This window comes from Rhinolophus sinicus, linkage group LG04 (assembly GCF_036562045.2).
Source record: "Rhinolophus sinicus isolate RSC01 linkage group LG04, ASM3656204v1, whole genome shotgun sequence".
Taxonomy (NCBI): Eukaryota; Metazoa; Chordata; class Mammalia; order Chiroptera; family Rhinolophidae; genus Rhinolophus; species Rhinolophus sinicus.
In genome coordinates this window covers 55,153,358-55,165,512 of record NC_133754.1, presented here as the reverse complement: position 1 = coordinate 55,165,512, position 12,155 = coordinate 55,153,358, and the positions used below count along the sequence as shown (strand labels likewise).

Below are 12,155 nucleotides of genomic sequence, written 5' to 3'. Positions count from 1 at the left end.
AATACTTGCACCAGACCCAATGAAAGGACACTGTTTCACTTTAATCAGATCAGCAGTGATATAAATAGTAAAAATTCCACTTAAAGAGAATCTATTGTATTGGGTCGTATGAAACAAATTTAAGGTTTTGGTTCTGTAAATAAAAGGAATTTAAAAAGTTGTTTTAATATTTAGGATACTTATTAGTTCTTTATCCTATTAATGTTCAGTTTCAAAACATTTAGGTAATGAATAGAATTTCATGAGACAACAAAAGGATATTCTCTAAACTGAAGAATTTGTGCTTGGACATGATCTTCACAGACCTGGCGTAGCTGTTTGTAGAGTGTTGGGGAAACTTTGTGAGAACAGAGATTTTCAACAGCCTAGAAACAAAAGGAATAAATGAATTATTCACTATGAATAACAAATTAGTTCTTTCAAAAACATATATATATATATATATATATATATATATATATATATCTGTAATAGTAACAGAAACAGTTACGTGATTATATGTAGCTATAATCATTTACATGAAACACCCCCCCCCCATACTTATGTAATCTACAAATAAACTATTATATTTAAGTTTAGGGCAATTATTGTTGGGACACTGGAAAACAGTAATAGTTTGGTAAAAATGGTACTTAACAATAATTAATATTGAACACAAATTCAACGCACACCTATGATAGCCACACGATACCTAGGCTCCCAGGTGGTATGCTTGCACCATGTTTGAATATTGCACAATACTCCATCTTTTTCCTACTGCAATAGTCTGTGGCTGCACACCAGTCAGCTCGGGACTTCAAAACAAGTTTGATCCCCACAGCCCTGTTTCTGAATGTTCCAAATCATTAGTCGGAAGTGGGGGCCACAGGAATGTGAGTTTACTCATGATTATAATGTGAAACCAGAGTACTGTGTTTCCCCGAAAATGAGACCTAGCCAGACAATCAGCTCTAATGCGACTTTTGGAGCAAAAATTAATATTAGACCTGGTCTTATTTTACTATAGTATAATGTAATGTAATGTAATATAATATAATAATAATATAATAACAGGTCTTATATTAATTTTTGCTCCAAAAGATGCATTAGAGCTGATTGTCTGGCTAGGTCTTATTTTGGGGGAAACATGATAGGAAATCACTACTCCAGACCCTCAGTGACCACCTTCCAAATGGGGGAGAACAGCAGGAAGTCTAGTTCTTTTCACTTTCACTAATACAATGATTCTGTCCATAATGAGCTGAAGGAAAAAGTTCCATATGCTCAGGTGACACAGGCCAGGTTGCATTGTTTCCTATTTATTATTCTGCAGGTTAGATGTGCAATTTACTTAAGTTTGTTTTAAGTTAATAAAGAAACAAGTTTTTGAGGCAGAAATGCTTTTCTTAAAATATTTTTATCCACATCAAAGAAACATTTATACATTCTTACCAGTTCTAATAAAATTTCCTTTCAAATCTCATGTACAAAACCAGCATCTCATTCAATCCAAATATGAAATACTATAAACTGAAATGTAGTTTTTCTATTGACTAATTTTGAACTATTTTTTTTTTATTAAAAAAGGGAGATATAGACTAGAAACACTTTAGAATCTAAATTTAATTTGATACTGTATTCCCTAGGGAATATATAGGGGGGGAAAAAGGTGACTTAAATTTTTAAAGATATTCATTGTAGCAATACTCTTAAGTATTAATAACCCCAATTCTTAATATTAAGAGAACTGCTACATATTAATCTAAATTAAATAAACACAGTAATTACTAACATATGAAACATGCATATTTACAAGGGTCAAAAGAGAAAGTGGAATGATGACAATTAAAAAATCATACCCTTTTTCTAGTAAGTTTATTATAAATATAACAAAAAAGCACCACCTTTGTCCTACATTTTGTCTTACTACAGATTCCTATCTACATTTTGTTTTTACATCCGTCAATTCTTTTTTGAAAGCCTTGAATTCCAACACTCTGCAGTCATGTCTTCATAAGTGAGTGAAAAATCTGCCATCCTTTTCTCTCTTAAAAAACCCAGGATAATCCTCCTCTGGTTAAAGCTGGCTTATGTCACATTACCAGCAGCAAAGCAATCCTGCAGAAGCGCTTTGCAGCAAACCAGCCCAATTTTACCATGCATTTCCCTGCCTGGTTAGCCTAGGCCTAACCGGTTTTAAAAGACAGGGAGAACAACTATGTCATCTTTAATCATTGCAGTAGTTGCAATGTATACGGGCAGGGGAGGAGGGGCTTACATTTGAAGAGGTTGTGTGAGCCAGAGGACAGACTATTAGAACAAGAATGTCTTAGTTTCTAGCTGTATCATCTTGGAAAGTTATTTAAATTATCTAAGCATACATTGCTACCTGCTTGCAACTATATTCTTACCTGAACCTTACATAAATACTGTGAACTTTGGTTAAATGTTTATAATTAAAAATATTCTAAGTCTTTTTCCAAGTATATTAACTTGTCAGCACTAATGGAAGCCTTTTATAATTTTATAAAACTCATTAACACATTTTACTTACGAAATAAAAATGATAGACTTATAGGAAATACTACCTCAATATACATTAATTTCCCCCTTGTTTGGATTTAATCCTCAATAACAAGATGTAACACAAAGAAACAAACAAACCAAAAACCCAGGATAACCTCGTGACAAAGGCTTTTGCTCCAGTAGTTAATCATTAGATAATTCCACAAACATAATTATTACAAAATAAGTTTTTAATATTATACATGAAAACACATTTTCTTTGGCAAAAATCAAGATAAGCTTAGTGATACATGTCTTTCACAGAACATCTTATGAGAACCTTTTTCTGAAAGGTCTAATTCCTGAATCAGGAGTCAATGTCCTCAAAACAATCTTTTCCCAATTGTTTCACATTGCCATTGAATTTTATAACTAGCTCTTTCTAGCATATGTCCTGTTTGGCACATACTATTTAATGTGAAGCACACTGAGATTAATTTTGTTTTAAAATTGTGAATTTGGGGACCTCTTAAAACAACTGGCCAAACCCTGGGGTGACCCGGGTTTGCTGCGGGTGCCGTCATTTCTCCATATCTTTTGCTGAGTCACTGCTGGTGTCTTCATGTTACAGGCACCTAATTACCTTAGAAGACAGGGGGAGGCCCTGCTCTCTACCCACGCTGGCAGGGACCCCGGCAGGCTTTTTTATACTGTTACAGGAGAAGCACAACACAGGAGCCCCCTTCCCAAAACGAGTTTTGGAGGTATAGTCATATTTTGAGATTAAGAAATGCCTTCTCTAGGTGTAAGAAGTGCTGACTCTGACCTGTCCTGTGTGTTTCCTATTAGGGTGCTGTTGCTGTTCACATCTTTAAGAGTAATTGCAGAGAAAAGAAATTGAATCCAATAATCGGAAGTGAGGAAGCAGCGGCACTTGGGTTCTACTAGTATTAGGATAAAGACGTTCTTGTATCAACCTAGCTAAGTGGGAAAACTGTGCTCGTCTGAATTTTCCCCACATCACTGCTGCTCTCTAATCAGTAGGTCTGCCAGGTCACCACGCCTGAGTTCTTCAGATGGTTGTCCCTATTAGGCCTGACAAGTGTATTAAAGCAAAACAGACAAGCACATCAACCTCGACTGCTTGTCTACTTGTAGTGCCAAACCCTTACCCCCAAGTGCACTCATCACTGCTAAACAAAATGCTTCTCCTCCAGCACGGAATACCAAAACAGATTAAAGTGAGCTGTGGGATAAAAAGAACTATACAGCATTTATGAAATTAGGGTGGACCAATTCTGGAAGATTACCTGTTTTATGTAAAAATCTTTAGGGCTAAAGTTGAGACTAGAGAGAAAAAGGAGTGAAACATATCAGAGAGTGAGAAATCATAAAAAGGAAAAAGCAGGCAAGTACTAAGAGTTATTTATACAGAGGAAAGTGAAAAATGAAAAACAACCAATTCCTGTCACCCCCTCCCTCGCAAGCCCTTGGGAAAACCATGCTCCTGGTCCACTATTACAAACAAAGATGTATTGGCTGGGGCACAAGGCATAGGCCACACGATTCATTTCACAGTTAAAAGGCCAGCACAGGATTCTGAGAGACATGCGCAGTTCAGGACTGAACAAAATCCCTCCGCAGTAACAGTCCCTCGTTAAGCACTAAATAGTCATGAAGACAGACCCTATTAGAAGGCGGGTCTATTTACATGGTGACCTGCTCACCACACGGGGAGGTGAGGAGAGGGCTCTACCCTTCCAGGTTCCTACCTCTAAGAAATGAGTAAACAATGTAAAAACTAAATTAGGACTCAAGTCTCAGTGAGGGAATAAATATGAGAGGAAAGTTTCCTAGGACCAGAGCTTTAGGAAAACCAGTCGTCTATGAACACTGGCTGCACAACAGATTCCCAGTTCCAAATGTTATAAGTAAATCACCTAATACAAATGACTAATTTTACTGAGTGATGAAAGTTGTTGAATTACGAAATCCTTCCTACTAAGCCTGATATATTTGACTTTGAATATCCTCCTCAGTTTTTTGAATAACTTATGTAGTTGAATTCACACTCAATTAACCTGTTTCTTTCTCAAATGGGTTCATCAAATAATATGTCTGTTTGCCTACCATTTTCTGAGTTGTTTTTTCCCCCCACTTTTTCTAATTAGTTTTATCCATCCTGGTAATACATTCAATACCGAAATCTATTCCACTCTCCTTCAGTAAATTATCATCAAGTAGGAGGATTTCATAGAGATATTACTGCACGGCTTGAGATAAATAGCAGGGCTTTCCTCAGAACCTTCAGTCCTCTGTGGTAAGTTTGTTTTGTGCATCAAAACTAGTGTGAAATCAACACTTAGCCTTCCTCTGAAACCCTTCTCAAAAATTGTCATCTTCAATTTTCTAATGTCTCATTAAGCTGACAAGTATGACTAAAACATACAGACGTTAGACGCACAAAAACACTTTCTTCAGCAAATAAGTGATTACAAATCTACATTCAGGTCACTAAAAACAGACAGAAAAGATCTATGCATTCCAAATATTCTCCTCTTGCCATTAGAGGAAGAAAATGACTATGGGTGGTATTCTATGTTTGTTAAGACTTTTTCATCACCATACTTTGAATCTCCCTTTTTACCAAACAAGAACAAAGTAACAAACAAATAATAGGCAGGCTGCAGCAGACACACTGTAATTGTTTTCTCCTTCTAGGTAAGCCTCCTAAAGTGCCTATATGGGGTAGAGGATGCTTTGACAGGTAGATAAGAGACCTTGAGAAGGGAGATACTAGACCTCTCTCTGAGGAAACTGATCAATATCAAAATATAAGAGGTTTTCCATCAAATCATCCTGAAAACTTCCTTAAAAGAAAAAAAAAAAACACTGGTGAGAGTTGTTACTTTCACCTAAGTGTCTTTGGCAAAGTGTATACCACACGATCGCTGCAAAAACTTAAGACTATTTTGAAACATCAAGTCAAATGCATGTCTAACTACTAGATCAGAGATCAGGAGTGGTCAATAATTTCACAATGACATCACTTACTATTTGCTTCCGTAAGATCTGAGCAGCTAACTTTGTAGAAATGTACTCTGACTCCTCAGTACTTCTCTGGACTGACCAGGAGCCTGCTTATGCACATGCCCCTCCATAAGCTCATCAACGCATCCTCACACGGGCCCTTCTGAGATGTCCCCTGGAATGTGTGAGGCCATTTGGGGTAAGCATCCCAAAGCCCTCAAGGTCCCCAGACTCGCATATGGACACCCTGGACATCTGAAAACACTTCATGATAACATCTGTAGTGACCATACAAGACATAGCACTGAGGAAAAGGCACAGCAAAGTCATTCTGCTAAGAAGATGATGGGCAACTGATACTAGATAGTCCAACCTCTAGGAAAAAAAGAATAAGCCCTAGCTGTAAGATACACTATTTTATTAAAGTAAAAACCTATGAGTTTAGGCACTGGTGGGACTGCTTCTGGTAAAGATGAACTAGACTAAAGCTTTTGCCTGAATTACCACCCCCCTGCTCCAAAACGCCACACACAAAATATATGAGACAACAGTTTTCAAAGCAATGTACGTTGGGCTATGAAAGAGTGATCTCTGGGAGTCAAGAAACAAACAGGCTCCAACAGCTCCCGATTCCTGCAGCCAGTTTCCAGGCTGCAGAGCAGGCACCTGGAGCTAAGGCTGGAGTCTGCACATGAAGGCCCAGAATTGAGAGATGCAGCCATGGTGGAGCTAGAAGATACGCAAGGAGCCCTCCAGGGTCTACCTAGAACAGTCAGCAGAGTGTGTGTGGGTAAACTACCAAAGCCAGGAGGGAAAGAACCACACAGAAATTTAGACACAACAGTGTCTGCTGCTCGCACAGGGCCTAGAATAGCAACTTCCCACCAGCCAGACTGGAAAACCACAGGACACTAGCATTCAGGAAGGTTTTGCTTCAGTAGTGGGGGCAATTAGCCCTCGACAAACACTGCTCTAGTCTTGCCTAACGAATCTTAAAAGCAAGACTTCTAAGTCCAGAATAAAGTTCAAGAATATTTATAGGAATACAAAAATACCACACAAGTCAAAATACACAATGTCCAACATCTAATCAAAGATTATCAGACATGCAAAGTAGAAAAAACAACCCTTAATGGGGAGAAAATCAGTCCATCAAAACAACCCAAACTGACAGAGATGATAGAATTGGCAGGTAAGGACAATAAAACAGCTATTATAACTGTATACCATATGTTCAAAAGTTAAGTATAGATAGAGAAGATACAAAAAAAGACACGAACACCTAAAGAGAAAAATAACCAATGAGATAAAAATTACACCAGATAGTGTTAATGGCAGATTAGACATTACAGAAGATTAGTGAACATGAAGAAATGGTTAACCTGAATAGGTCTATATCTACTAAAGAAATATGTAATTTGAAACCTTTCCACAAAGAAAGCCAAGATGGCTTCACTGGGGAATTCTCTCAAACATTTAAGAATAATACCAATTCTACACAAACTCTTCTAGCAAATGAAAAGGAGGGAATATTTCCAACTCCTTTATGAAGCCAGCATTACTCTGATACCCAAACCAGATAAAGATATTACAGGAATAGAAAACAACACAAAAACCTTTGTGGTCACAGATGCAAAAATTAACATAATGTCAGTAAATTGAATCCAATATATAAAAAAGATAACACCTCATGACCAAGTAGGATTTATTCCAGGAATGCAAGATTGGTTTAATATTTGAAAAATCAATCAATTTAATAAACTGAAAGGTAACAATTATGTGATCATCTCAATATTCACAGAATTTGTCAAAATCCAACAAGTATTTGATAAAAACTCTCAGCAAATTAGAAACAGAAAGGAACTTCCTCAACCTGACAATGGCGATTTTTGAAAAACTGATAGCTAATACCATATTCCATGACAAAAGACTGAAAGCGTTCTCGCTAAGATCAGGAGCAAAACAAGGACGTCTGCTTCCTCCACTTCTATTAACTATATTGGAGGTTCTAAACAGTGCAGTGAGGCAAGACAAGGAAATACATAAAAGGCATGCAGGAAGAAGAAAAACTATGTTCACAGATGATGCTTGTCTATGTAGAAAATCTGATGGGATCTACAAAAAGCTACTAGAAATAAGGGAGGTTAACAAAATAGCAATATACAGGACCAACATATAAAAGTAATTTGTATTTCTATATGTAGCAAGAACCAGAAATTGAAATTATAAAACCCTTTATAATACATCAAAAATATGAAATGCTTAGGGATAAAATTCACAAAAGATGTACAAGACATGTATGAATAGTAGAACTAAAAAACATTGCTGAAAGAAATTAAGGACGATCTAAATAAACAGAGAGCTATTCCTTGTGATCAACTGGCAGATTCTGTATTGTCAACATAGCAACTCTCCCCACACTGACCTATAAATCAACGCAATCCCAATCAAAACTCTAATAGGCTTTTTGAAGAAATTAGCAAACAGATCCTAAACTTCATATGGAAACACAAAGAATTTAGAATAGCCAAAACAACTTTGAAAAAGATAAAGTTGGAGGACAACTTGATTTCAAGACTCATTACACCCAAATGCATATGGACAATGATTTTCAACAAAGGAGCAAAGGCAGTTCAGTGGGGGAAAGGATAGTCTCTTCAACAAATGGCACCGGAGCAACTGAACACCTACAGGGAAGACATTGAACGTAGATTTCTACCTCAACCATATACAAAAAAATCTAAAAATTTGAGATTATAGACCTAAATGTAAAACCTAAAATCCTAAAATGTCTAGAAGGAAATACAAGAGAAAATCTTTATGATTTTAGAGTAGGCAAAGATTTCTCAGACAGATACTAAAGGCACAATCCATAAAAGACCAAACTCTGATATGTAGACTTCATCAAAACTTAGAACTTATGCTCTCTGAAAGACATAATGAAGAGAATCAAAAGATAAGTTGCAGGCTGGGAGAAAATACTAAAATACAAGGCAAATATCTGGTATAGGGATTGCACCTAGTACACATAATAAACTCAAACATTTGATAGTAAGAAAATAAAACAACTGCATACAAATGAGCAAAAGATTTGAACACACACTTCATTAAAGAAGGTATGTAGTCACCTCACCCCAGTCAGAATGGCTATCATCAACAAGACAAATAAGTATTGGAGAGGCTGTGGAGAAAAAGGAACCCTCATACACTGTAGGTGGGAATGCAGACTGGTGCAGCTGCTACGCAAGGCAGTGTGGAAGTGTCTAAAAAAATTAAGAATAGAATTACCATATGACCCAGCAATCCCTCTCCTGGGTATATACCCCAAAAATCTGAAAACATTTATCCGTAAAGATATATGAGCTCCAATGTTCAATGCAGCTTTATTTATGGTGGCCAAGACATGGAAACAACTAAAGTGTCCTTCGATAGATGAATGGATAAAGAAGATGTATATACACAATGGAATACTATTCTGCTATAAGAAAAGATGAAATAGTACCATTTGCAACAACATGGAAGGATCTTGAGATTATTATGCTGAGGGAAATAAATCAGACAGAAAAAGTCAAGAATCATATGATTTCACTGATATGTGGTATATAAAACTGAAAACAACAAAAAGCAAGACAAATGAAGAAACAAAAACTCATAGACACAGACAATAGTTTAGTGGTTACCAGAGGGTAAGCGGAGAGAAGGGTGGTAGATGAGGATAAAGGGGATCCAATATATGATGATAGAAAGAGAACTGACTCTGGGTGGTGAACACACAATGTGATATATAGATGATGTATTACAGAATTATACATCTGAAATCTACGTAACTTTACTAACAATTGTTATCCCAATAAACTTTAATTAAAAAAAAAGAAAGGTATGTAGAATGGCAATAGGCACATAAAAAGATGCTCTGCAACATTAGGGAAATACAAATTAAAACCACAGTGAAATTCCACTAATAGCTAAAATTAAAAAGACTGACAATACCAAATGTTGACAAGGACGTGGAACAACCTAGAATTCTCATATACTGCTGGTAATCTGCAAAATGGGACAGTCATTTTGAAAAGCAGGAAATATCTTATAAAGTTATATATACACTTTCCATATAACCATGAGAATCTACTCCTAGATAATTACCCACAAGGAATGAGAATATACGAAAGGTCGGACAATTAAGTTCACTTACACAGTGGAAAGTTTGAACTTAATTGTCCGACCTTTTCGTATGTCCACACAAAGACCTATTTGTTATTGTTCACAGCAGTTTTATTCATAATAACCAAAAACTGGAATCCCAAATAACCATTAACTGGTGAAAGGATAACCAACTGTGATACCTATGCTACTCAGTAACAAAAAAACAAATTACTGTCACATAGTATATGCATGAATCTCACAAGCACTACCCTAAGGGAAAGAAGTCAGGTATAGAAGCAGCCAGATGGCTCAGTTAGTTAGCGCCCAAGCTCTTAACAACAGAATTGCCGGTTTGATTCCCACATGGGCCAGGACAACGACTTGGAGCTGATGGGACCTGGAAAAACACACTGTTCCCCAATATTCCCCCCCAAAAAAATGTCAAGTATCAAAAAGATTGCAAAATCCATTCAAATGAGACCCCAGAAATGGCAAAATATACTGACAGAAAGCAAATCAGATTGCCAATAATTGGGAGTCAGGGGAGAAGACTAAATGGAAAGGTGCCTCAGGAAACTTTTTGGAGTGGTGGAAATATTAATAGTTTATATCTTGATTGTGGTGGTGGTCATAAAATTGTATATATATGTTAAAACTTATTGAAATACATAGTATATGTAAAATTATACCTTAATAAAGTTGAAAAAATACAATACACAAACTTAAGACAAAGAAGGCACATATATCCATCAAACTGTCAAGAGTAGTCTTCTTTGGAACATAAATGGTTTTTATTTTCTTCTTTGTACTCTTTTTGTAGTTTCCATAATTTTTACAATGTACTCACTTATGTAAACACAAAAAATTTTTAAATTCATATTTCTTAACAGGATATCATATTGCTACCCAAAATGTGAATATTAGATTAGTTAACAAATGTTATTCTTTAAAAACAAAATATCAGAAAAACCAGTCTGCTTGTAAATGGAATATCCAAATAGTAAAATGTACTTTTGACCATTTTTTATGTTAGAAATAGAACATCATTACTTTAAATTAAATACATCAAAATCTGTTTTGCATTTGAATTGCAACAAGTAATCAGAAAACACAATGAAGTGGGAAAAAACATCTCTATTAACAAGTGAAACCATAATAAGAGTTTTATATATAACATAATGGAATTATAACATTAATTTGCTGCGTATTTGGAAAATATTAAGTCATGTGGCTCTTAGAAACACATCTCTCTCCTTTAATGGAATAACTTTAGATATCTTTCTAGGAGCTTAAGCCTGAAAACATAAAACAAAAATCCCAAAACCACCAAAAAATGAGAACACTCATTGACTCCGGACATGCTGTCATAGGACTCCTGTCCTTGTTGGAGGCAAACACTTGGATTTCTAGTATTTCCTTCATTATTGACTCTGAAACAATACCGAGGACCACATAATCCACGTCTGTATCACATTTCACTAGAGTTGGATAATCATGTGATTCAGACAACTATAAAAACAACTAGGTAAGTGAGACAGACACAGGATGCTGGCCTCATCATGTCCTGAAGATGTCCTTGTCTAAGAAAATTCAGGATTTATATCTCAATGAGAATTCTAACAAGCTCTACTTTTTGCCATACATGGAGCCTTACCTGGTAGAGCTCTTCCAGGTTGTATTTGATGGAAGTACTACTTTGTATGGCTTTCACTGCCTCATGAAGTTTCTGCCAGGTGTCCTGAGTGTAGTTATCAGGCAATTTGGGTCTGTCTGTAAATACAGATAGTCAGTGAGGAATGACATGTATGCTAACAGTCATAATCTTTCAAAAAACAGTCTATGAAAATGTACGTTAAAAGACACACAGGTAAGGAACACAGAAATTAGGTTTTTTCAATACAAAGTATCGTATTTATAAATTTGTTAGGTTACAGACTGTGCAACTGTAACATCTGTTTGCCTAAATACACTTCATATTGATACTTAGGATAAAAACACACAGGAAATATACAAATCTTAGTGTCCTTTCACATAAGTTGACTTTACAAACGTATACATGGACTAGTTAAGTTCTATACAACATTTAAAGTCGAGTTAAATTGTTCAACGTTGGGAGGAAGGTGAAGAATAAGCTTATAATTGCCATCTCTACATCAAAGGTGCTTCTTATTTTGATAGCATCAGTGATACAACTGATGAAAAGTGGAGGAAGTAATAAAAATTACATCACGAAGAGCGTCAGTAGCTGCTACTTATTCTTGCTCTGCCATGCCAATCAAGATACTTGAATTATTTGGCCTATTTTATTCCAACTGGACCAACTATACAGATTAAGGAGAACGTTGCTACCAGTAAACTCAACCCGCTGCCCTCACCGCAGCTTAAGCCGACATTCGGAAAGGCCCGCGCCCTCATCGGGGGGAGCCCGGGGACCCCTAACCTACTCTGAGAGTCTAAAGCCGGGACCAATGACCGCCAACTGGGAAGGAGGCGTCCGA

General features: G+C 36.3%; 1 protein-coding gene across 2 annotated transcripts in view; it reads right to left on the bottom strand.

Annotated features, from left to right (window-relative positions):
* CUL4A (cullin 4A) overlaps nt 1-12,155 on the bottom strand; it is a 57,523-nt gene that overhangs the window by 44,499 nt on the left and 869 nt on the right. For both annotated transcript variants that reach the window (XM_019746552.2, XM_019746551.2), the window contains exons 2-3: nt 11,312-11,427; nt 262-365 (exon numbers count right to left, since the gene is read on the bottom strand). In XM_019746552.2, coding sequence (XP_019602111.1) covers nt 262-365; nt 11,312-11,427 — 220 coding nt within the window. The remainder of the gene's footprint in view (nt 1-261; nt 366-11,311; nt 11,428-12,155) is intronic.